At 36.4% G+C, this 26,438-nt stretch overlaps 3 protein-coding genes and 1 pseudogene across 4 annotated transcripts; all 4 read right to left on the bottom strand.

The window, feature by feature from the left end:
* Positions 1 to 1,239: 1,239 nt before the first annotated feature.
* On the bottom strand, positions 1,240 to 2,316 carry LOC103328796 (chlorophyll a-b binding protein, chloroplastic). The gene has a single exon (XM_008231208.3). It carries the CDS (start codon positions 2,225 to 2,227, stop codon positions 1,424 to 1,426), a length of 804 nt encoding a protein of 267 aa, XP_008229430.1. The 5' UTR covers positions 2,228 to 2,316; the 3' UTR covers positions 1,240 to 1,423.
* A 1,402-nt stretch (positions 2,317 to 3,718) lies between these two features.
* LOC103328838 (chlorophyll a-b binding protein 40, chloroplastic-like) lies at positions 3,719 to 4,499 on the bottom strand (annotated as a pseudogene).
* Positions 4,500 to 5,897: 1,398 nt separating this feature from the next.
* On the bottom strand, positions 5,898 to 7,850 carry LOC103328797 (uncharacterized). The gene is made up of 2 exons (XM_008231209.2): positions 7,663 to 7,850; positions 5,898 to 6,572 (listed from the first exon to the last, which is right to left on the bottom strand). The coding sequence occupies exon 2, from the start codon at positions 6,546 to 6,548 to the stop codon at positions 6,024 to 6,026; it is 525 nt and encodes a 174-aa protein (XP_008229431.1). The 5' UTR covers positions 6,549 to 6,572; positions 7,663 to 7,850; the 3' UTR covers positions 5,898 to 6,023.
* A 740-nt stretch (positions 7,851 to 8,590) lies between these two features.
* CALS7 (glucan synthase-like 7) lies at positions 8,591 to 25,950 on the bottom strand. Of its 2 annotated transcripts, none has more exons than XM_089050231.1 (42): positions 25,625 to 25,950; positions 25,006 to 25,106; positions 24,371 to 24,483; positions 24,205 to 24,292; positions 23,994 to 24,104; positions 23,718 to 23,879; positions 22,566 to 22,655; positions 22,353 to 22,444; positions 22,097 to 22,220; positions 20,847 to 20,981; positions 20,677 to 20,753; positions 20,510 to 20,597; positions 20,077 to 20,199; positions 19,475 to 19,592; positions 18,998 to 19,329; positions 18,811 to 18,863; positions 18,580 to 18,640; positions 17,687 to 17,768; positions 17,544 to 17,593; positions 17,353 to 17,439; positions 17,107 to 17,217; positions 16,801 to 16,895; positions 16,634 to 16,715; positions 16,384 to 16,547; positions 16,126 to 16,249; positions 15,903 to 16,009; positions 15,686 to 15,791; positions 15,449 to 15,600; positions 15,074 to 15,183; positions 14,863 to 14,982; positions 14,709 to 14,777; positions 14,410 to 14,599; positions 14,205 to 14,316; positions 12,963 to 13,085; positions 12,722 to 12,840; positions 12,259 to 12,342; positions 11,327 to 11,439; positions 11,016 to 11,245; positions 9,839 to 10,636; positions 9,681 to 9,731; positions 9,297 to 9,482; positions 8,591 to 9,125 (listed from the first exon to the last, which is right to left on the bottom strand). In XM_089050231.1, exons 1-42 carry the CDS (start codon positions 25,824 to 25,826, stop codon positions 8,877 to 8,879), a joined length of 5,784 nt encoding a protein of 1,927 aa, XP_088906357.1. In that variant the 5' UTR covers positions 25,827 to 25,950; the 3' UTR covers positions 8,591 to 8,876. The 2 variants fall into 2 exon arrangements, with proteins under 2 accessions (XP_088906357.1, XP_008229433.2); XM_008231211.3 differs by having other exon boundaries at positions 15,903 to 16,006; positions 25,625 to 25,949.
* Between the last annotated feature and the right edge of the window lie 488 nt (positions 25,951 to 26,438).

The raw sequence follows: 26,438 nt of genomic DNA, 5'->3' as shown, positions 1-26,438 counted from the left end.
TCCAAGGCTAAAGTGAATGACCAAGGGAAGCAAAAGCATCTGCAACCTCATTGACTTCATGAAAGACATGAGAGAAGGAGACTTGATCACAGAATGTTGTGAGATGTAGAATATATTGGACAAGCTGATTAATGCATGAGGAAGTGGAGCATCGCTTCAAAACGGAGTCAATAACAAGCTTAGAATTTCCATGAACCAAGAGTTTGGACCAACCATTGGAAACAACATAAGCCAAGCCATCTCTAAGCGCCAAACATTCCACCACAATAATAGAATTGCGACCAAACTTCTTAGCACCAGCCAGCACAGCATGAGCATTATCATCTCTAATAACAAAGCCGATCGTAGCATAACTATTTATTTAGGCAAAGAGTTTGTAAGTCAGTAGTTAATAATATTATTATTCTTCTATCCAGTGACGGAGTCGGATTTTGTATTAGAGGCCCTTCAAAAAAATTTATAAAATAATTCAAATAGAAGCGCTCAAAAGCTAACTGGTTAGTAAGTTAATACGATACTAATTACTCGGTTTAGCTCACTTCATAATATCATTTCATATTGATTAATAATTTATTCGTTTATTACAATCATAATTGTATTTAATTTCATATTATAAAATAATTGAATATAATCTCATCATCTACACTATTAAAGACTCATCCGTTAATAATTTATATTCCAACAGAGAGAATAAATACAAAAAAGTTCATAAATCCCAATATTAAAGTACCCTACTCATACATGTAAAAAGGAAGGGAAAAAAAAATCACAAAGCTTAAGCTTAAGTTAAACAAAAGAGGAAGAGAAAGAGAAGAGAAAAAATTAGGAGTTTTTAGTGCAAATATCGTAACATAACCTAGTAGATTTATTGAAAGTAGAAGAGTGATTAAGAAGTTTAATGGTTAATTTTGTAGACAAAAAGAACCTAATATATTGTTTCCCTACATGGCTTCGCCTCTGCATCTATCCACATGTCACTTCCATCTTTACGTTCGATTTTTTATATAAAAATGATATATATACTACAATTGTCATCAATGAGATTTGAGTGAAGATTTACATTTTTTTTAAACACTCATATGTGATTAGTCCAAATGGTCATTGGTAACATTAATATATACTTTGTTGATCATAATATGTCACATAGCATTTTAATTAAATCTCACAGATTGGGTCTGGTAAGAGATAACTCGTACTACAGTTAGAAGTAAGATGAATATCAGTGAATTGAGAGCCGGGTGAACTTGTCAACAAAACAAGTAGATTAAATGAGAGGTAATCTAGAGCAAGGTTGATAACTTATCCTTTCAGATCTTGATGACCACTAGAATTACAGTCTAATCCAATTTCATCAACATAATTAAGCACAATTGCCAATTGCCAAAACCATTAGGAAAAACACACTCCTCTCTCAACCTCAGGCTCACTTGCCGGGAACAAAGTTTGTGGCGTATGCCCAGGCATTGTTGTTAACAGGGTCAGCCAAGTGGTCAGCTAAGTTCTCGATTGGTCCCTTCCCTGTAACAATGGCCTGCACAAAGAACCCAAACATAGAAAACATGGCCAGTCTTCCATTCTTCAGCTCCTTCACCTTCAGCTCAGCGAAAGCCTCTGGATCCTCAGCAAGACCCAATGGGTCAAAGCTCCCACCTGGGTACAATGGGTCTGTCACCTCACCAAGAGGACCACCAGCAATTCTGTACCCTTCAACTGCACCCATCAAGACAACTTGTGTGGCCCAAATTGCCAAAATGCTTTGGGCATGGACTAAGCTTGGGTTTCCCAAGTAGTCTAGACCACCCTCACTGAAGATTTGGGCCCCAGCCTTGAACCAAACAGCTTCGCCGAACTTGACTCCGTTACGGGACAAGAGTTCGGGGAAAACACAGCCCAAAGCGCCGAGCATGGCCCATCTTGAGTGGATGACCTCAAGCTCACGGTTCTTGGCAAAGGTCTCAGGGTCAGCTGAGAGACCAGCAGTGTCCCAACCGTAATCGCCGGGGAATTCTCCAGTGAGGTAAGAGGGGGCCTCACCAGAGAACGGACCCAAGTATTTGACACGGTCAGGGCCGTACCACGGGCTGCCGGATGAAACATTTTTGGGCTTGGATGCGGTTTTGCGCATGGTAACTCGGCCCTCACCAACAATGTTAGAAACAGAGGAACCGAGCTTGACAGCTTGGCCAGCAAGAGAAGGGGAGGAGAGAGCCATTGTTGAAGAAGCCATTTGAAGAAAAATGAATTGTTTGTGAAAATCTTCAGTCTCTCAGACAATGTGAGAGGGCGAGTGCTTGTTTTCTTTGGGAAGAAGAGACGGTGGTGGGTATTTGTATAGGTTTGGTTCAAAGGGTCCTTATCTTTCTGATATCTTCATCTCTTTTCTCATTGGAGAAGACCAAGTTGGAAAATCTCTACCCTTCCAGTTGGCTTGATGTGCTCCACTACTTTATTACTTCCCAAAACAGAAAGAAAAATTAGTATCAAATTTGGAAATTATATGCTTGATTTCTAGCCACTACTAGAATTTTGTCCACGCACACTTTCTTAATTTCCAGTTGGCTTGATATGCTCCACTAGCTTTTCTCCAGGAAAAAAAAAAAAAAGCTTGGTTTTTTAATATTACTTCAATCTTTGGCCAATGGAATTTGCCCACGTACTCTTTTGGATGAGGGTGAGAGAGGAAAAATATGAGTACTCAAATGAATAATTTAGGGCAACTCCATTTTAACATGATTGTGTCTAATTGAAATTGTAGAGAAAATTAGTTCTTTTATTATGTGTTCTAATCTAAGAGTGGTCAGTTTAGATGCAATATGGATGCGGTTTTGGACAAATGTGGCGGTTTGATCTTAATTTAGATGTAGTTCTGGAACATAGCCAAATGCCATAGAACTTACATTCAGAGACTAGCACTACATATCAGCAGCTTGTGCGGAGCCATAAACTTATAAGACTTCAGCTGCCGCTCTTACCAAGGAGGAGGGTGCTAATGTTGAGGGCATTTGATATTGAAGAGGACGGAAGTCTAGCTTACGAGTTTAAAAGATCTTGGACCTTTTCATTCATTACTAATTGATTTTTGGTTGATTGAAAGTTCAAATTCTAATATGACATCATGATAGGCTATTCATGTGCCAGGCCAAACAATCACACATGTTCCCTAGTAAGAATTGTTCATTGATTAAGCACAAAAGATGAGACACGTGAGGGGTGTGTTGAGAGTATCTCACATGAAAATTTAGAAGTCTATTTTAAGATTTTAAAAGATCTCTTAACTAATTCCATAACAATCTTGTTTTTATTTATTTAATTGAGTTTCACTTGTATTAAACTCCATCACACACTGATATTGCATTTTCATGACAAGATGGATTGGCTGTGAAGGTGGTGCAATATTTTTTTATGGCCTTTTACTTTCTATACTTATTTATCACCATTTTTTGGTATGAGTTGGTGAAAACAAATGCCAATTACGAGGCTTTCCTCATTTCTTACAAGTCACAATGTTGATTCGTCAAGTTGTCAGAACTAAGAACATTGAGTTTTTGAAGTAAGGTGAAAAATTCCCATACAAATGTATACTCAAAGAACATTTATCAGATTTGTTCTTATATTCCTCATCAGAAAAAAAAAACAAGAACACTTAAAAGAAATCCCATTCAAAACAATGACCCTCACAATTTGTAAAAATGCTTCTCTCTCAAGTTCTCCGTGCACCTCACTTTCCAGGAACAAAGTTTGTGGCGTATGACCAAGCATTGTTGTTAACAGGATCAGCCAAGTGGTCAGCTAAGTTCTCTATTGGTCCATGTCCAGTAACAATGGCCTGCACAAAAGAAACAAACATGGAAAACATGGCCAGTCTTCCATTCTTCAGTTCCTTCACCTTCAGCTCCGCAAAAGCTTCTAGATCTTCTGCGAGGCCTAATGGGTCAAAGCTCCCACCTGGGTACAATGGGTCTGTCACCTCACCCAGAGGCCCACCGGCGATTCTGTAACCTTCTACAGCACCCATTAAGATAACTTGTGTTGCCCAAATTGCCAAAATGCTCCCAAGTAGTCTAGCCCACCTTCATTAAAGATTTGGGTCCCAGCCTTGAACCAAACAGCTTCGCCGAACTTGACTCCGTTACGGGACAAGAGTTCAGGGAAAACACAGCCCAGAGCACCAAGCATGGCCCATCTTGAATGAATGACCTCGAGCTCACAGTTCTTGGCAAAGGTCTCTGGGTCAGCTGAGAGCCCAGCAGTGTCCCAACCTTAATCACCAGGAAACTCTCCGGTGAGGTAAGATGGGGCCTCGCTAGAGAATGGGCCCAAGTACTTGACACGGTCCGGCCCATACCACGGGCTGCCGGATGATACACTTTTGGACTTGGTTGCGGTTTTGCGCATGGTGACCCGACCCTCACCAAGAAGGTTAGATGTAGTGGGACTAAGCCTGACAGCTTGGCCAGCTAGAGAAGGGAAGGAGAGAGCCATTGTTGAAGATAGGGGTGGTTGCGTTTGGTTACAGCGATTTTTTGGCCAAATCGCAAACTGACAAACTATTTGCAGTAAACCGTATTACGGTAAAACCGCAATTTCAGTTGGTTAACGTGAATTAACGGTTTAAACCGATTGAGATATTTTACACCTAAATTATACAATTTTAAGTCTTTTAAGTTGGGTCTTTTTGTGTCATAAAAATCCAATCTTCCATAGTTTTGAAGCCTTTTGAGTCCAATCTTCCACAGAGTCACATTGCTAGATTCATCTCCAGTTACCTTGCATGCCATGCTCATAGCCTATTTAAAGGTCTCTAAAGGTTCCAATGGTTCTAAGCCCAAGCAGTGAGAATATTGGAATAAAATAAATAGACCAACACATATAACACACCAACACATTCTCAAATTGGAATAAATAGAACATAAAACACATCAACTTAGCCAAATTAATTATTAGCAAACAAATTTTAAAGGGTAAATAACGTAATAATTATGTATTTATCAATTAGATTAGGTATGATCATAGACGTTACATTAATCCGTTAGATTAATCTAATGGCTATCAATTAATTAAAAATACATATTTTTATTATTAATTAAAAAATGTTTGCAGTTTGCGGTAACCGCAAACTTGGAATTTTCCAAACCGCCACCACAACCGCAATTGCGGTGCGGTTCCTCAAACTCTAAATTGCGGTCGGTTTTCCCGCTTGTTTGGTTCAAATGCGGTAATATCTCGGTTGGTTTATGCAGTTTTTCGGTCTAAAATGTCACCCCTAGTTGAAGAGGCCATTTTATAAAAATGAAATGTATTGTATTGAGGGTTGCCTTTTAGACAATGTGAGATTGCCAAGTGCAAAGAGCGTTAGAGCTTCTTGTTGTTTGAGTAAGACGGTATATAATCTGTATATTTATAGTGTTGGTGCATGGGGTCCTTATCTTATCTAAGTTATATATCTCGATCTGTTTTCTTATTGGTGAAAAAGTAGTTCACATATTTTCTCTCAATGAATTCTCTTCCTTTGCTTCACTCCAGTTGGCTTGCCAGGCTCCACTGGTAAATTGTATTATTTAATCTCTTTGTCAATTCTTGGTTGCTGTTCTATTTTGGATGTTTGATAAGCCCTGACCTCTCTGACCAATAGAATTTTCCCACGTACTCTCTTGGATGAGAGTTCTAAGAATGTTGGATAAGGAGAGAAGAATCTAACAGTAAGAAATCTCTGTTGGCTTCATCAACTGGAAGCCCAAAATGAATGACTTATGCCCTTGATTTGTATACCAGAGGGGTATAGATACAGATCATTAGCAAAATAATCTGGATTCTGAAGTAGTTTAACGAATGGGGTCTATGAAACTCATGGTCATCATAAAGAAAAACAAAATAATACCATTCAGACTGAGGCCAAATAAAAAAAGAAAATGCCATTCAGATTGAGAATTCAATATAGCTATCAATCATGTCGAAAGAAAGAACTGTGTAACCTAACATGAATTATACATAATCTATAATGTCCAGGGCAGTCCAACTCCGATTTAAGAGAATTCATGAATCCATTGCTCTGGTGTTGAAGATTTGAATATTCGGAGAAGCAATGCCCTCTCCCTTCTGCCTAGCTTCTTTGCACCATAACCCCTGAAAACACCAAGCTTAAGTGCTTTTTGCCCTTCTTCCAGACTCCTTTTTCTCACAGCCATCAGTAAATCTGTTCCTTTGGAACTAATGTTCTCCTCTTTCCCACTTTCACATTTCTCTCTGTCCACTACAGTTGAACTTGCACCATCATCTGCCAATTTTTCCGACTGATGTTTCTTGCCTTCATCAGTCTCAGCTCCTTGTCCACGAACGCTCTCATAACCATCAGGGCTATTGCTTCCCCACCATTTATTGGATGCAGTGGATAAGCCATCAGATGGGAATCCATGTTTAAATTCATCATAGGTTGTATTTCCTTTAGTCAAGCTTAAGGTGAGTATATTCTGGGGACGTCCAGTCTGAACATTCTTGCTTCCTTGCTGCTGCGCAGGAGGAGAAACTGTGATGCCTTGTGATTTCGCCATTTCACTATCTGGGTGTTGAGATCACTGCATTCCAAAAGTTAAAAGGAGTAAGATGAATGAGAAGGACAAAGAAACAAACGCTCTTTTTGAGTAACTAAGAAAAGAAATTAAAGCCATTTTTGAAATTTTTTTTTTAAAAAAAAAGAAAGGAAAATAGCTCTTTTGCACAAAACTTTAAGGCAAAAAGCAACCCGAAAATCAGGCAAAATGTGGTATGTTATCACAGCTATGAAGTTAATTGCAAGAAGTAGCATCCATCAAGGATAAGTTACAGATGGGAATAACTCAAAAGAACAATGAAAGAAGAAAGACTTTTTCCAGGGAACATAAAAGATGAGTCAAAGAATTTGACAGGAAAGCACCACCAGGGATCCATACACTAGTCAGACTCTGCTTAATCCACATTCAATCCCTTATTAACATCTAAAGCTGAAGCCTTTCTGATGATTCATTAACGTTCTAAACGCGGGATTTTGAAGCATACCCAAAAATTTCCTTCTTTTAATCCTCAAGCATAATGTATCAAGCCCAAATAAAATAAGCTCTTCCGTATAAATGCAAAAGTCTCTGCACAAGTAGTGTCTTTGACCAAATAGGAGAAATAGCAACCAAAAATCTAGCTGAAACTCCGCCAAGATCCGAACTTTGTGCCCCAATCTTTGGCATACAAACCTTGTTTCTCGTATCTTCAGAAAACCTTTCAATCTCTTGTGCGGAAGAATATAAGAATTTGAAGTAATTTGAATAACATTTTTGAAAAATGAATCATTATTGTTAAGGGGGCATTTTCTTCTCTACAGAAACACTTGAACACACATCCATCAAATGAATTAATTAAAAATGCTAATACGCATTTCTTTCTAGATGGGTTGTGACCTTATGGAAAGTACATTTCTAGCTTCCGGAAGCAAGAAAAGGTAATTCCAAAACGACATAGCTAAACGTTTAGCATGACGGGGCAGCAAAACAACATTTCCCGAACCAATTTCCATTATTTTCCCAGAAATTTTACTGTCCTTGTTTCTTTTCTACCCTCGTTTCCCCGAAACCAAACAGAAGGCAAGACATCAAACACAAAATAAATAAATATACATGAGAGATAGAGAGAGATTACCGAGAGCAGAAGCGGCATGTCAGTTGGAAGAAGATTTAATTCGATACTTGATGGGGGGAGAGAGAGAGAGGGAGAGAGAGAGATTGTGCTGGTTCTTAACTCTCGAATCCGGGAAGGCGTTTGGTAATTGCAGTTTGCAACCTGAATTTTGGGTTTTTTTTTCGAACCAACAAAAAAGACAGAAGTTTGTGTTTTTTTCGGTTTTACAATTTTTCACAGTTCCAGCACACTCCTTTGGCCCAGGCAAGGCAACGGCCAACACGTGGCAAGATCGAGTCAGTTGAATTTAGTTTTTTTTTTCCCTTCCAATTTTATGAAATGCTTAATCGCTTTTAAGTTTTTCTTTTGGTCAGAAAAATCACTTAAAAATAAAAAACTTAGGCGGGAGTAAAAAACAACCTACAGAATCAATTCAATCCAAGTGGTTGTAATTTTTAATCGGAGTGAATTGTACCCCGCAATTAATTCGATTTGGTTCAATTTAATTTTTTTCCTTGAAGCAGATGCTCCCAAGGGTAGATGCAGTTTTTTTACTTTCCTTTTTCATGTAGATTAATTTACTTAATTAATTTATTTATTATCAAAAAAAGTTTAAAAGGAGATTGACTACTCTCACCACTTGCGTCAGGACATACCCACAACCTCAAGTCAGGACTTGAATACTGGTGGGACTACACATAATGCAAGGATTACCAACTAAACCAACACTCGTAGGCATTTGGTTTATTTAAGTGCGTTTTTGGCCATATTTGAAAGTTTTTATAAAAATTGACATTTATGAATTTGAAGGTTAAATTTGGACTATTATTGATAAAAACTTGCTGAAAATGGTGGATGTTTTAATCTGCTGTTAGAAAATCTGATTCTCTGCCTAAGCCAAAGGCAAAAGGAAATCAAACCCAAACATCCTCAGAAAGTTAGAGAAATCTTACAAATCCAATGAAGATTCAAAATTTTGAATTAAACATCACAAGCGGAAACAAGGTAGCAGCAGCAATCCAGTAGGTTTCTATTCTAATAATATACATGAAAGTATGAAACTTAAATAGGCAGTGAGGGGCAAATAAAAAGAAATACAAGTCACTCTACTTGATCTCCTCCCCCATAAAAATAGTATCTGTGGTTCTGTGGAATTTTTCACATAATAAATTATATTCTAATGTGGATATGAACCTGAGATATGCTAAAAACTTGGAAGCAGATCAGATGCCATTTCAAGTCTGTTCCCGTGACGTCGTCTTGTCTTTCCTCCCTGCAAGAATCATTGAAATTTGTAGGCCTCTACTGAATGCTTGGTTGAAGAGCAAACGTGTTTGGAACTCCGATACGAATGGGAACCATGACAAAATGGCTATGGGCATGAAGATTATAAGTCCCATTATATAATCGTATGCTCTCCCCAGCTCCTTTATTGACTCCCAGAATCCTAGACCCTTAACCATCCTCCTGCATGCTTGCCCAATCTTGAATGCACAAAATAAACAATTGGTTTAGTAAATTCACACTTTAAATGAATATTAATGTTGTTAACAGTTTAGGACATCTTTTTTTCTGAGCATAATTTTGAGAAAGGCATTTTGAAACGAAAACTCTCAACGAGCTATTGCATAAACTACAGAAGACATTTCACTTACCAGAAGAAGGGCCCATCCTGTGGGCAAGAAGGCAAGGATAGCAGCAAATAGATCTGAGATAGTAAGGCCACAAACAACAAATAGGACAGTCATGACTGACATGAAACCAAGAAAAAGAAGTGCTTTCAGAATCCTGAACATGAGCTGGAAGTCTGTGCCAAATCTTCGTCTACCCATAGAAACCATCTGTGTGTGAGAGAGAGAGAGAGAGAGAGAGAGAGAGAGAGAGAGAGAGCACCAAAAGAAACATCAGACCAAATAAAGAGATATAGAAATAGTGATCCCAGAAAAGAAAAAAAGGAGAAGGAAAAAGTAAAAAGTATGCTTATGTTTTCATCACTAATCTCTAAAGGCATAATTGCATAAGTTATTTGTGATTTCTACCTTTAAGACGAGAAGAACGGTTACCATAACTACCCAAGAAAGTCCATAAACCTGCAAAGAAATTGAAAAAGTTGGAAAACTTAGGCCGTAAACCTAAACAACTCTTTATAGGCAACCAAGAGAACAAATAGTCAAATATAATGGGACACAAATAATACCAGCAGACTCTTAATGTGATGAGCTATATCAAGGTGGTAAACAATTCCATATTGGTAAAGAAAGAAGCGACATGCAAGTATTATCTCAATAACTCTTCCCCGGATAACTGTGTGTTTGAGGTGTTCCTGTTCTTCATCCCACCATGATTCCCAACTTTTGTCAGGTGAGATCCCAATACCACCACGATTTCCCATCCACCTCTTCCAATCTGTCCAATCATCTACTGTTTTCTGCCAGTCAAAGCTGGATGGATTGAATACAAAAGGAGCAAACAACCAGGAAGCAACCAGAAACCACATGGAGAAAGTGATGAAAAAATAAAGATTTGAGCTCTTATAAGCTTTCCCGTAGACTCCATACACAATCAGCAGAATAAGCAGCTCCAACCCTTTCACAAAATGACTGCGCGAGTATAGCCTGTAGTTATCAGAAAACTTGGCATGGAAAACAACAAAACCACGGCCAGTTGCTCGGTATTTAGATCCTCCATGTAAGATTGTCCTTCCATAGTAATGTACTTTTGTTCCTAGTTGGAATGTGAAGAAAACAGAGGCCAGCTGCAGCTGCATGATAATAAAATCACCCAAGGCAGTGCGGAACCCTTTCTCCAGGCCAATTTCCATTACCATGGGAAGCACAAGCAACAAGCCCAGTTGAAAGACAGACTGGGTAGCCAAAGACTGTTCGAAGGCCTTGTTCTCATGTATGGCTGGGTTATCCAGGATCTCGCTCTCCAATCCACTCATGACCAAGTAGACACGTCCATATAAAAACACATATACAGTCAGCACAGTTACCTGAAACAATATAATGCCCATATCAAGATGCAATACATACTTCAAATTGTAAAAGATTATACCCTTCCAAGCAACATCTACATATAAAGCCAAAACCAGCCAAAACAATTCCTCAAAACTTTAGGCGTACTCTTCCTATTGATGCAATTCTTAGATTCAATCAATTTAGCTGTCATGAACATTGTATTGGTAACATCTACAACTATTGTACAATTTGAAGAATCGGATCACTTAACATGAATCAAACACAGCCAACCTAGTCCTTTAGAGAAAAGATTATTTAATCAAATGCAAAGACTGCTGTCCAAGCCTATCTGCTATAACCTAATAGATACTAAGTAAATCAATAAACAAAGGAGATTGGTTTTAGCTAACATACCATACTACTAAAATAGAATCCAACCGTTGTGAAGTAAAAAGACAGCATTCTATAGAAATCAAACCGACGCCCAAGCCGGTAAACATCGCGGCTAAGTGTCTGTTCTCCATTTCCATTTGCAACCTTAGCCTCAAAAAGCGATATTTGATTCATTCCCACATCACGCCCCTTGCCTACTTGGATATACTCGTGATGTGTTATAAATCCCCCACGCATGGTTGAATTGTACCCTGTAGACATCCAACAAAATTACAATTAGTCAACAGATAATACTTACTAGTCAGGGATCTTCTGATGAATGGCAAAATTACCTGCAAATATATCCTCGCTTAAGTTAATTACTTTTGAAGCTTTGCTTATGCCACCCCTTGTTATGTGGAAGATTCTGTCAAATATATCAGGATGACCATAATGGAACCGTACCCTGTCAAGTGAGAATGGCATTAGAGAGATACTAGAATGGTAATAGTACATAAATACATCAGAACTTTTCCTTTTCTAAAAAACCAAAAAAAGAAAAGAAGAAGAAACGATTGGATTGTGAAAAAAGAAAGGCAATTGAGGATTGGATTACAATTCTGGCGGCTAGAGTTAAATGGAAACCCAAGCCCAACCTGAGATTGAACAAACTATCCATACCAATAGCTACGGCCTAGGATGTGCTGAATTTCTTCTTTTTAACTTGCAAAAGGTGATTAAGGAGTCATTAGCCAGTGACATGAAACCAATTTAAACTAGGCTTCTCCCTTAAGTATATACTTCAGGAAATTCTAAGTTCACATTTTAACAGTGGATTGTACTTCCATATATGTCATCTGGCATAACTTTGGACTAAGACTGTTAATCATTCTTTAAAATAGAAAAACAAATTAAATAAGACACTTTTAACAATCTTACATAATCTTTACCATTCTCTTCAATTTTTATTCACCTTGTCCACTGCCTAAACCTTTAAATATTAGAAGCCACAATACTCCACAATTTTTTGAGAAAAGAAAACTGAGTATATGGCAAAATTTACGCTGACTGGTCCGGTCTGTGAATTGTACTGTGCTGATATTATTCCCATTACCGGTAGAAATAAAATTATAAATATGATACGTACATAATATTCTATTATAAAGTAAATAGGACTCTTCTATTAAGGTCCCCCAACCCCTTTAAGAAAAGAAAAGGCAACCAAACAAAGAATGTACAAATTTAAACTGAAATGTGGCTCAGTCAAATGTAATTTAAGGCTTACCTCAGCGGATTTGCCAAAATTCTTTGACCAATAGTTACAAAACTAGTCTCTTGATTCGACATAAACCAAGCAAGTGATGAAACACTGAAAATTAAGAAGGAAAAACAAAAATAAGCACATAACAATACAATTGCCACTAATCAGTAACATATCTGCAAAGAATCCCTGTCACAGCAGTCAATTAAGGTCCAATAAATTGTGAAGAGATATATTAAATACAAATTTATAAATAAACCCAATTCTAGACATGAATTTATAAAAAGACACAAACACTATTTAAACATAGAAACACACCCAAAATCAACAATTGTATATTTTTTGGGTGTGTTTATAAATGGGTTTTGAGTGTGTGTAATGATGGGTTTTGGGTGTGTTTATAAAGTGTTTTGGGTGTTGGGTTTTTTTATAATTTCAGCCCCCATTTTGGGTGTTTTAGTGAAACTCCCTATATTAAAAGGCTGACCTTCCAGTGAATATATGCTCCCGTAGCCCCAATATTGTTGGTTTCCGTTGCCCAAGACGAGGCTTTAGGAATTCCTCCAACACATTTCTCATTTTGAAAGCTTCTTCAAAGTAATTATCCTGGAAAAGAGGATGAATAAGGCACAATATAACACCTTTTTTCGCCCCTCTCTTTTGGCAGTAAGAAGATGCAATGAGCAACTTTCTAAATCTAGTTTACATAAAGACATAAGGAAAGCTACCTGATTCATGTCTATTGTCTGCAGGGCTTCTCCACGAGTAAAGATAATGGCATGATTTTGATTTTCAGGTTTTCCTTCACCAATTACTGTTGGAGGACCTGGAAGCTTGATGCGGTATATTTCCTAACAACGTAAGAAAATTCCACAAACTAGTTATCAACTATCACCTACATTTGATACGGCTCATACGAGAGCATTAATATCAATACAGGTAGGAAGGAGCAGCTCTTAATTACTCCATTATTTGTTTGGTTGCCTTGACACTTGGTATTTAAGAAGGTTATAGATGAGATGAGAGAGTAAGTGATAGGTAGACATTCCACAAAAAGGTAAAAATTGTCTACAACAAAGTGCATAGCTAATCAAAGAGATTAGAGATGAAGCTAAACAACCAATGGTCAAGAAATGAAAAGCACATTCTTAGATAAGCAAACTACTTGTAAGATCATGGGCAAGTGCCTAACAAAGTGAGATTTAGGGAACAAGATCTTAGCTTGTTTCTAGTGATAGAATATTTCATAACACATAACAAGATCTTAGAATGAAAATCTTTTTCCTATTAGAAAATTGAAATTATTCAGAAATTAAATGGAAAATGGGCAATGGTAGTTTCAGCTTGAACAAATGGCATGAAGAAGAATTAACTATGTTCATACTATGCATAAAATGATAAAACCCGTGATTTGTTAAAACATTCACCATAGAAAAGTACTATTACTTAATACAACTATGCTGTACAAGAATAAGTTTCTTCCTTTTCCTTTTTTCTTTTCATACTCTAGCCCTCCACTACATACATACTTCTATTTTATTTATTAAGAAAACCCACGATCTCTCTTGCGTTATTATTCTTGGTCTTGTCCTCATCTCCAAAATTAGAACCATAAGTTTAAAATACCAATTACTTTCAGCGCTTCTTAAAAAAATCTGATGTATTCATGCACATGGCAGAATATGTTACAAAAAGAAAAGAAAAAGCTTATAAATATTTTCTATTGTAGAAATAATAGAAATTTCTTATTCAGCAAAATTACACCAAGATTGAAAGAACAATTCACTTTTATAATAAAACCTGAATATTTAAATTTGAGAAATAATATTAATTTGAAGGATTGTTCCTTCCAGTTTTATGCAAACAAGTTCTTCAATAGCTTTATTTTTCTGTGTAACAGTGTAAGGCACATGATATCCACAGTTCACGGTCTATAAAACTAGTTGTTTTTTTTTTTTTTTTTTCCATACCTCATCCCATTTGTCACCACCCTTGACTAGAACAGAAAAGTAAGCTTTTTGCGATTTTCCATTCACATGCTCCTCCCTTGTATCTATGTAAGCAACACGTAGAGATGGATACCTACAAAAAAGAACACATAATTAAAGATGCCATAAACAATTTAAATAAAAAATGAAACTACAGATTGTTCATCCTATGGCAATATTGACTCACGTTAGCATCAGCTTCAGGATATTAGTGTAACAACTTTTGTCTCGAGAATCAGGAGAATTTTTCTGAGCACCATACATCTGACAAGAAACTACATAAGTAAACTTCAAATCTGCCAGAGCTTGTGCACGATCAAGAAAAGCCTTCTCATCATTTTCACTTAATTCCATGGTGTGGTAGCCTCCCAAAATAGCTGCAAAATAACCATTTGCCACTTTACTAGCTTTTACAAAATTTTGGAAGCAAAATCAGGAACTTTGATCTGGAGATTAAAAACAGCATCTGTCACAGAAATTACTAACCACTATCTCCTGCTGTTTCCAGGACACACTGAATGTCTAGAGCCTTCCTATAGTACATCATCCCCCTCACTAGCAGAAAAATATAGATAAAAAGTTTAGGTTCAAAGCTTTAAATGATACTTGTACAAGAGACCAAATTACTCATTATCCAGACCTGTTCTAGAAAGTGTCTGTCCCCTATAAGATACCCACTGGCGAATTAACTCTGACTTGTCCTTATCAGAAAACTCATTCTTAGGATCCTTTATGCGATCCTGGAAATTTGTCCATTCATCTATTTGGCAGTCATAGTTAGTTGGCAGGGGTCAGTTCAAGTCAATTCTAAACAATGAAAAGAATAATACAAGAGTGAGACTCCAACGCACCAGGATATATTTTCTGCAGGTAGAACAAAATTGAGATTCCGTCCTCATTTTCCTTCGTAAGTTCATCATCAGAATAGAGGACATCTTCTTTGTAATAAGGAGTCAGAACACTGAACCAAAAATCAGGAAGAAAATTTGATCTTATAGTAGAAACTATTAGAAGACCACCACAAAATATATAGTTGATAAAAAAAATATGCATCCACTCATATGATACAGATCCTGAAGCAAATAAGCAAATCTTGAAAGGCGTACGAGATACATTATCTTCAATAAAATTTTAACATGTTAATACAAAAACCATATTGATCCTTCCAATACAAATTTAACAGCCCAAATTTTCCCAATACAAATTTGGTGTTTATAGTGACTGACCTAAATGAGAGCATGTCACGAACTTTGGGAGCACGTGGCATGTTCATGAATAAGGAGTTTGCAAAGAAGGTGATGCGCCTGCGAGCTTCCAAGTTTTGAGGCACATTGATGGCAGATTCCTTGACGGTCAAAAGCAAATGAAGTCTAACGACCTATGTTAATGTAGAAGATAGTAAGACTAAAAGATCTAAGATATTCAGTTAATGTCATTACCAAAAGAATGCCTGCCAAAGTTACCTTCTCCCTCCAAGCTGTATTCTGTGTAAGGAATATGTTAATCTTTTGAAACCTTTGCTCCTTCTTGACATCTTGACCATCAATGTAGTGAGCTGCTTCCAGTATTCTAGAAAGAGAAGAGGAACATTAACATACAGGTGACAAAAAGGCTCATTCATTGGTGAAATATGACAGTTTTTGTTCCATCTCCAGCATGTATTTATTTCTTAGTACTCACTGATGGCCGTTGACCATTACATCCTGTGTGATAATCTCCATGATATCTTGAAGGACATTGATTATCTGACGCATGGAATTCTCGACATTCTCATCTTCGGCAAGCTGCTTCATACCAACTTAAATACTCAGACAAGACTAGTAGAATGTCCAGACTATGTCTCAGTTCATTGCTGAAAAACTCAGCATTAAAAATTAGTAAGGCATCGAAGGAAGTATGTTACCAAGAGTTTTAGAAATTTCTCCAACCTCTCGCTAAGAAATGGCAGCCCACTCATCCGGAAATAGGTCAAAAAATTTTCCTGCTGTATACTACTGTCTACTTCGTAACATATCTGCTTTACAATCCTGTTATATAAGATGAAACAAAATTTCATATGCTTCTTATAAAAGAATGGTAGTGTTAATTTTTTCAATAAAAAAATGTGTACGAGCAGGTTGTGGCTATCTATGACATTCAACCTGGTATGCTTCTGACTTACATCTTATCCGCTGCATCATCCAGAAGGCCAAATATAATATCCCTAAGTGTCTCATAGCATTCAATTACTGCCGAGTACATATAATCATCACTCTTAATCTTTCTAAATAAATCATCATCTGCCTTCCCCGTAAAATCTTTTGCCATGTCTAATGCTATAGGAATCTTCACATGTAAAAACAAAGTATAAGAGTCACATATTTGACTTGTATTGAACATAAAATCAACAAATGAAGCTATGCAAAATGTACCTTACTAGCAAGCAAGAAAGGAGGCCACTGAACAACAGACACATCATTTGAAGAAGATGGAACAAGCAGCAGATCTTTATCTCTGAATGGTTTAAATTGAAAGGATATAATCAGAAACTTACAAAAATGGCACTGAAAGGCAAATTAGAGAGCAAGAAGTAGTCAACCTATTGCTGATCAGGTCTTCCAATCGCATAGAATTTATGAACTCATTCCACACATAAGAGAAATTGGCAATGTTCTTTCGTTCGAGTGCCTCATCCTGCCACATCAAAGTGTTTACTTTTAGCAAAACCCATAGAAGATCAAAGGCTCCAAGTCATAATTGTTTCATTGACAAGTGCAAAACAAATTACCCACATCTGCATGTGGTATGCAAATCATTTATCTTGTATAAAATACATTACGTGGAGCAAAATCAACTGAAATTCATGTACTAGAAGGAATATGAAAACACTGATTAAAATTAGTACCTCCAATTGTCTTTTCTTTTTGGCATCCTTATTTGGGGATGGCATAAGACGATTACTGAAAGCTGAAGGAACAGACTCAAATCTGGACCGCAACATCCCAAGGGTCCGTATCTGAGAGACAACAAATGGAATAAAAGGATCATTGGGAAGAAACAAGAGCCCATCTGAGACAGAAATACATATAAAAGACAATATTCAAAAAGAAAAATAGACAAATGTAAAAGCGTGAACAGATTGGACACTGACCTCACCCAAATGGCTGAAGGCTCCATGAATCCCACCAAACAGAGTAGAAAATATTGCATACCATATTTGTGCATCCATAAAATAAACCTATGTACCAATAATCATTAAAAAGAGGTAACTGGCATAACAGTGTATAAGAACTGCAAATTATGACAGTTTTCAATCATAGAATTCTTCAGCGGTTCACTTACCAGGACAATTGGAGCCCATATTGCAATAACAACGCCCATATTATGAGTTACTACATCAGTTCCAAACGTGAATTTGTAGTAAGCACAGGCTACAGTTGCAAAAAATTTAAGTGAAAACAGTAAAACAAAGTTTGAAATATTACCATTTGGAAAGAACTCATGCCATTGATAATTACTAATGGGCATCTTCATTATCACTTTTGTTGGTCCAACAAGCGGCAGTATCTATGACCAGAGTATACAAATAAAGCTTAGTAAAATTATCTAAATCCAATGGATCCTCAAAGGAAAAACCTAACTTCTTTTCAGTTACAATGAATGACCTAGCTTTATAGTAACATTAGTTCCATTATCAAATTTTTTTACCGGGTAAAGTTTCCTAATTAGGAAAAAGAATACTGTTGCTCAGCTCTAGGTGGAATAACATTAGGAGACAATGTTCAGGCTAGTGGGAGTTGAGGACTTCTGCTGGCTAGGAGTAGAAATCATGTTATGTTCTTTACATATGTTGTTTAAGGTTTTCCACAATAATCTTTTCCACTGCCCAATGAGAACGAAGTCAGGTAATTCAAAATTTCATTATTTCACCATTCACAATGAATCTATTGCTTTCCTTCTTTTTCTCATAACTTCTGAGGTTATAGATATGTGGAAATCTTCAAATATGACTTATAAGCTACTGATGTGGAGAGACATTAATAAAATAATGTGATGTTGTTCATGATAACGCTACAGATGTGATTTGTGGTTCAAGGATTATCCTCTGTGTGTTTTTTGTACAATCTTCGTGTGCAGATCAAGGATTTCATGTCCATGTTACCCAATATTTACAGAGTGGATCTTGGCAACTTATTTGTGGTAACTTAAGCTGGCATGCATCCTAAAATTCTTAATTCTTCAGTTGCAATTTGGGTGTGTTAAGAACCTACATGCATATGCCAATGTCTTACTACGCAATTATGTGACATGAATAAGCAACAGAAAATAAAATAGGGATTTTCAGATCAGATAAAAAAAATTATTGAAGAGAAACCACCTCCACAAAATAGCTGAACGATAGCTTGCTGATTAGCAGCATGATCCAAAACAAAGTATATCTGAATAAAAATATAATTTTATTAAAATCAAAGCAAAGCACCAGAAATCAAATAGAATGACCAATGAGTAGAAAGAAAAGCAGCGCAATGGCTAAACCCACACACGTTCAACACCCCACTCTCAAAAGATGAAGAAAGATAATAAATAAATTGAGACACGTTTTACTTACTTCAGCAGTGAAAAGACGTCCTCATGCAGGCCTCTTCCTATATACAGTTTTGGCTGTAGTATGGACAACCACAGAAAAATCATTCAAATTAGCCATAACTAGAACAGAGAATAAAGTGGAAATAAATATTTACTACAATCACAAGGCAACAAGAACTTTGGTTAAAACCAAAGCAAGACATGCTTGCCTGAGCCCACCACATAAAAAGAGTGACAATGCGCCAGTTTGATCGCTCTATGTGTCTCCGTAAAGGTGGAAGAAAAAATAGCACAGTAGCCAATATATTAGGAAGTAGATAGATTGCAACAGCATAGTTATAAAATGACTGATTCCGCCAATCCCTAGCCCAACTGCTGAAGAATTTCAGAAGTCCAGTAGGATTCTGCACAGAACTAGAATAACCAACAGGCAGAACCACAGCCCACACACCAGCTACTGCAAATTTCAAGAGGTATCGTAGTATTTGAGTGAGCTTCAAGCTCTTCCAGGCATACCAACTAAGAACAATATCCAGAGTGGCTGAAGAACATAAATAGACCATATGAGAAAGTGAAGTACGAAAAAAGTCACTCAATAGTTATACATTATATGGAAACAACTGCTGAGAATTCCCACCATGAACTAATATGGAAACAAACAGAAATATTAAAGATATCGCTAGTACCTTGTAATAAATTGAGGAAAGCATAAGTGATGAAGATGCTTAAAACACTTCTGAAGACATCCGCATCAAAGAAAGCAGTCAGAGATCCAGAAGAACTCCATGCAACAATAACCATAGCCTAAAAATCAGAAATAGTGAGGCACATTCCTTAAGGAGAACTGTAAAGAATTAAAAGGAAAGGATTTCTCCAACCTCCCATAAAATTTGTCTAAAATACACATTTTTTATCTGGGAAATATATCAACCTCACTTGTGTGCAGGAGTTGCAATTTTTATGCATATGGAAGAGCTCCCCCAAGGATAAGTCTCATGATAACAGAGAATCCCTCAACACAAGCAGACAGAAATTTCAAGAAAATTCCATAAATACCCTTAGCGGTAAAGATGACAATAGTTTTTTCATAACCAACAAGAGACAAAGTTACTTGTAAGATCATATTAAATTTCTAAAAGCAAACCAAAAATTTGATTCTTACCATTGTTGGCAGAAACTTCTAGCATGGGAGTTTAGTGTAAATTCATGATTGTGTTTTTGAAAACTCTAAGGGAGGTTGGAGTTATTTACTCAAATTACCAACACATTATCAAACATTTAAGGCTACCTGGAAAGCCAATATGAAGAATATCCACATTCGATCAAAACTTCGGTACAGGTGCCAAAATGTTCGGACTTCTACGAAGTTTGTTTTAGGTTTCCTCCTCCCACCAGCAGCTTGATTTGTCCTCTGTCAAACATGTATTCAGATTAACAGAACTTTATCTAAAAGAAACCTATACATATGTAGGCACAAAACAAATTATGTTTATATGTAAACTATGGACATGCATGCGGGCACACATACAAATGCAGAAATGTCCAATTCATAAGAAAAGAATGATATTTTAGTAAATTGTGTTTGGCAATAAAATTTCCATTTCTTCTCGAGAAAAAACAGAAATAAAATGTAATAAAATTGTTCCCCAATATGTCTAAATTTTTAGTTGACCCTCCCCCACCCAAATAAATAAACAGATAAAACCAAGAAAGATAAGTACCTCATTTGCTGGTGGAATCCCATCTGAATGCCTAAAGAAATCTGCTTTAGGGTCCATTGGCCACCCTAGCCTAAAACATTTGTCAGACCTAGAAATAACGAGCAGACCTTTCAGCCATTTTATATCTGAATGGATCGAAAACAAAAATTACCATCAAAGATACTAACCAAAAATATTCATTTAGATCATCATAATTTCTCCATCTTGAATGACTTGCCCTGCCATTTTTGTTTCTCTTTGCTTCCTTTGCAACAAAGGAAGATTCAAATTTTGAATTAAAAAGTAGTAATAAAGATGCTTCGCGTCAATAATACAAGCAGTAGAAGACCATCTTTACCTTGTACAACACCTGGTAGATAGGAGTTACAACATCCCTCAGAAAAGATTCTTCATCATGTGCTGTTGTTTGGTATGTTTCTCCACTAACCGGATGAACATTGCTATATAAAATTCCATATACCTCGTTGGCCATCTTAACAATTGGGGAAGAAAAATTATTGTCATACCTTAAAAATTTCAGGACATATAAAAGTCCTTGGGACAAGTTGTGTATTAAGAACAAGCATGACTCATAAACAATTTTATGATATAATATTTATGTCACAGACAAGAAATCTGTAGAATTACAGTCCCGTTCTCCTGGTCCACGGGACCAGGGACTTTCTTGGTCACTTATTGTTGGATTAAAATCAACAGTGGAGAGTAGTCTAAACAATTAATTGAATTTTTAATTTTTAATGCAATTGTTTTTTATAATGCAATTTTTAGTTACCAAGTAGCTATTTCTTTCACAACAGAACAAAAGAAAAAGTAAATACACAAGGGAAAATTAGAACATGTAACATAGATTCTTCCAAAGAAAAATTTAAGAGATTGACAGAAATGAGGAATTGAGCGACTAAAAACAACTTTGGATTATATTTTGGGGCTCCTTTTCTGGTATAACCTCATCTAGTGGGGCTTCGATTTTGAAGATTCATCACTGACAGTTAGGATTTTGTTTTGTTAGATCAGCAGGAGCTGTAGTAATTTATATAATTGTCATGCAAACCGAATAAATTTGGTGACTTGTCTATGCACCTCTGTACTCCCTCTCTCTAAGAATAAAATTTTATTCTATCACACCTAAGAACCAAAAAGCATATAGCTAGTATTCTTTTTAAGAGAAACGCTACAAGTTTATTGATATGAAGTTACATAGAAATCTTACTGATAATATAAATCAATGTGGTCATTGAGTTGGCAGTTTTCATGTTTTCATGACTCATGACAAGTAATTGCATGGAAGAACAACTTTTAATTAGTGACTGCTGTAGCAGTTCCTAGAAATTTAATGTTTTAATAGATGGTTAGGAATTGATTTCAAAATCAGGTTACCTGTCAGAAGGCTTTCCCCATTAAAAAAAAAAAAAAAGCTACGATAAGAAGAAACCAAGAAAATCATAGAAACTACTCAGAGACTTGGCCATTCTCAGAAGGATTATCATTGAGATGGGCCATGGTAAGTCAGAAAAGGAACAACATTATGATATGAAACTCTCTAGACCATTCATAATGCTTGACTAATACTTTTTTTTTTTTACAGACCTGATGGAAAATGTAGCATAAGCATTCAGGCATGAATCGAATATTTGAAGCTTCACCCCATATGAGAAGATAGAGTCCAATGTAAATAAGCTCCAACTGTTGTCTGTCAGAACCTTGAGGAAACCTGAAAAGTTGTGGGGTTGGGAGGTTGGAGAGACACCAAATCAAAATTTGTATTGCTGAAATGGTAACAAATCTATATGTATTCAACTTTAAGGAATCAAGTTATAACTTTGATATTGTCCAGATCACTCACTTAAGATTTGATTTGCAATGCAAATAGTTAAACCATGAACGATAGTTCTTAAAAATTTTCTCCATCAAATGCTGTACAGTGCCACTATTCAACTGCAATAAGCTTTCTGTTAATCTTTAATGATCACATCAGATACAGCCTTGAAAATTGAGAGCATATAAAATTCAAAGCAAAGGAGAAAACACAAAGCACCTCAAAGGAACATCGATTTACCTGTGTGTAATTTTCAAGATTTCTATGTCTTACATCCATGTTGGCAAGTAGCAAGATTAAGTGTTCCCTCTGATTTGCAACATTTCCTTTCTTCAAACCCCAGAAAAGATAAGACAACATAGTAAGAACATGTCTATGCTTATATATATATATGTGTGTGTGTGTGTATCTAGCAGTAGTCTATTGCATCAAAGAATCATTGAGCATGCGAGGTGCAAGAACAAATTCGCATCACTTCAAAGAATGATATCTACTTAATGAAGATTGAGAGGACAGCCAAAATGCACATTTCCCACTGCTACAAATCCTCCCTTACAAAATTTGTCTTGGTTCCCAATGGATATAAGTAAAATAGCAGTACTATTGTGATCAACTTGAGGCAGGGATGCCAGGACCACATGGAGTTAATGCCCGCAGTTATTAGGCAGTGAGGTAGGAACAGGACAAGAGTCTTCATATGAAACAAAACACCAATATCAAATCCATCACATAACATTTAAAAGTAGCACCTTGACATTTATTGTGCTGCAATTATTTTCTTTTAAATTCAATAAGTTGTAGATTCAAATGGAAGCATGCCTATTCAAGTCATTCCTATCTTGACCAAGTAGAAAGGCAACAGAAAACTCAAGGGAAATGGCAAAAGGATAAAGAAATAAGGGCTCGCTATTTTTTTTATTCAATGTCTTGGTGTGTGTGTGTAAAGGTACATTGAATTCAAGAGGTCTAAATACATTATTAGAATCATATTCTCTCAACCTTCAGAAGAAAAAGAAAAAGAAAAAACTCGGTATTGACTCTTGTTATGAGAAAACAATGGTTATTTTCCTTAATTTTTGTATCTGTCCATTATTGTCTTTTTCAATTACCTTGCCATTCTTTCATTAGATGGCATTAGATTATTCATAATTATTGACCTACATTAATTGCCACATCCGAGTCAAATTAAGCTCCACCCCTAGTTGTGGGCCAGTGCTAAGAGTAGCCAGTTTACTAGCTGAGATCCACAAATCAAGAAAAATCCTTTTAGAAACTTAAACATGCCTATACAGTTGGACAGGTTTAGGGTTAGCACACCAATACAAGTTTCAGACATGCGGCATATAAAAACCAAGGTAAAATGAAAGAGAAAGGTATTTAGGCATAAGTTACCTGAAACCCAAAAATAGAGGAAAGCCAATCGAGTATATCATTGACAGGTTTAATCCTCTCGGTAGGCATTGTTGACTTGTCATCAGGATTCATGGGTTTTAAATGCATTATTGGCATTGGAAGACCATTCACATTTTGTAGAGCATGAAGTGCTGCTTTGATCTAAATATTTCCAGAAAAAATTAAAGGGTAAAGCAATGAGCAAGAGAGAAAAATAAGATTTCATAAAACTAAAGCAGAGATAAATGAAAATCACATATACTACGCATGTACAACCTCAGGCAGTTCCATAATTGCTGGTTTAACACCAACAGTATATAACGGAAGAATGTTATAGTTTACATACTGCTCCCTTTTCCTCTTGACATCTTCAGCAATTTTCTGTGTCTGCAATGAAAAAAATAATAGAATAGCCATGTTTTCAGTGCCTTCTCTATCAATCTGTCACTTAAGAACTTGAGCAATCCTGGAATCATACAAATCAAACCTGTTGATCAATTTGAGTTTGAGGTACCACTGTCTTGAGCACGTCATATAGTACTGTTGCAATCTGAATAATCCTAGCCATCTCTTCCCTTCAATATATAAGAGACAGTGAGTAATTCAATAGTAAAAGAAAGGTAACATACCAACAATTCAAAAACAAGCCTTACGGTTTTTTTGTGTATTCTCCTTCTAGGATATTGTTCCGATAAAATTGGTGGTAAAAATACAGGATTTCTTTTGTATCAGATTTAGCAAGCTGATGTCTTGTCTCTTCTTCTTCCTGCAACGAAAAGAATTTTAAGAGATACAGAGAGACTTCAATTCACTTTCAGGAGCTCTTAAATACAATATAAATCAGTCATGATATTGAATTAGTATTACCCTAGAATATTATTTATAGATCTAGAGATTATCTTTCGATTCAGTCTATGACTTGATTTGCACATTTCATTCTAAAGTTAAATGTTACCATCTAAAAAAAAAAAATACTAATTGTATAAATTGTTAGCTTGATAAATATTGTTGGCTTATTTCCTAACAACTTAAATTCTTGGGGTCCAATTGTTGTCTATAATGGTATCAGAGCTCTAATTGCAGGAGGTATTGAGTTTGAAACTTCTTATCATGGAAGGAAAAGGATAAAAGGAGATGAGGGGAAGAAATAAAATAATTTACAGATAAAATCACAAGTGAACTAATCATACACACAGCACAAGAAATATAAATTAAGTTCCAAAATCAGACCACTCTTCTGGAAAAAGGTAATAAAATACAAGAAACCACAAATAATTTAAAAGTCTACCTTTTCAAGTCTGTGCAAAAGATGTGTCTTAAACTGACGAACACCTCGTCCACTTGATGTTGGATCCTTTTTGTGCGCCTTTTCAAATCCATGGAAGCGGCCTAATAGCACAAAATATATCAACCTAAGCGACGACAACATTTACTGAACTAAACAGGAACACGTGATGCAAAGAACTGTTAGATTCTATCCGTATAGGAAATAGAGATTAGGTGAAAATCTTCTCAATGAGAAATAAAAGTCTTGTTAAGATTCGGTCAAATTTTCTGTCTTATTTGTTCTATGTATAACATTTATCAACCACATTTTCCACCCCCTTCTCCTTTATATTAAACATATGAAACTAAGCCGGGATCACTACCATTCTTTTAATTTGAAAATAATGAACGCTGAATTTGACAACTTGATATTATGCATAAAAAACTGAACTTATAAAATTCATACAAAAGAATTGAACTTTCTTTTTGTAATTAGGTCCAAACAGTATTTTAGTTGAGCCGGCCACCACATATATTCAACATAATCAGAATCACAAACACCATGTATTACTATTCTAACAACATCAAGCAATGTGCTTTAATAATAATGAATTGCAAAATAATACAACAAAAGCACATACAGAGGTAGGCAACCCTGGGGTTTTCCTTCTCAATCTCATTGGCGACACGAAAAATGGGAGCAATTGATGCAAGGCACGAGGGCACATCCAACTCCTCGTCCTCAGTCGGCAAGTCCAAAACCCTCGTGGACATTCTCGTAATTCGCCCCGATAACGACCTCGGCGGGTCCTGATTGCTCTTCGTCCCGCTGGAGCTCGCCATTTCCGAAAAGCACCACCAATACTCAGCCTCTCAGTTTCAGGTCTCACTGATTTCGATGTAGCTTGTTTGCAAATGAAAGAGATCATCTTTTTAGGTATTTGTACAGAGATAGAAAGAGAGAGTATAGATACTTTGGGAGAGATGTGGGGCAAGGGCAAGGCAAAGCAAAGTGGGTTTGCTCTCAAAGCAAGAAAGGAATTGGTGACGGAGTTTTGTTTTGTATGGTTTCAGACTCTTTTTGAGTGCTTTTGCTTTTCCATTTGATAAATTTTGATAAACAAATCTCAATCACCAGCGCAGAAGCGCTTTTTCTGTGTGGGTTTCCTTTTGGCTTCTTTATTTTTAAAATCAGCGGGAGCTTGCTTCCTACTGGAGCTTAACAACAGGGCGCGAACTGTGACTGCGCAAGCAAAGAAGATAGAAGGTGGGCTCCCATGAGCTGAGGGTGACACGTGGAATATGTCCAACTGTACGTAGTGGAGGAATTCTAGCACGTGGCTATACCAAACAAGAATTTCTCAACCTGAACAAGACCATAGAAATTATAAACATAGCTTTTTCACTTCACTTTCTTTTGTTCATGGAATGGTATTTGATGGGTTGATTATTGAT

This window comes from Prunus mume, linkage group LG4 (genome assembly GCF_029339155.1).
Source record: "Prunus mume cultivar Tortuosa linkage group LG4, ASM2933915v1, whole genome shotgun sequence".
NCBI classification, from domain to species: Eukaryota; Viridiplantae; Streptophyta; class Magnoliopsida; order Rosales; family Rosaceae; genus Prunus; species Prunus mume.
This window is presented reverse-complemented; position numbering and strand designations above follow the sequence as displayed.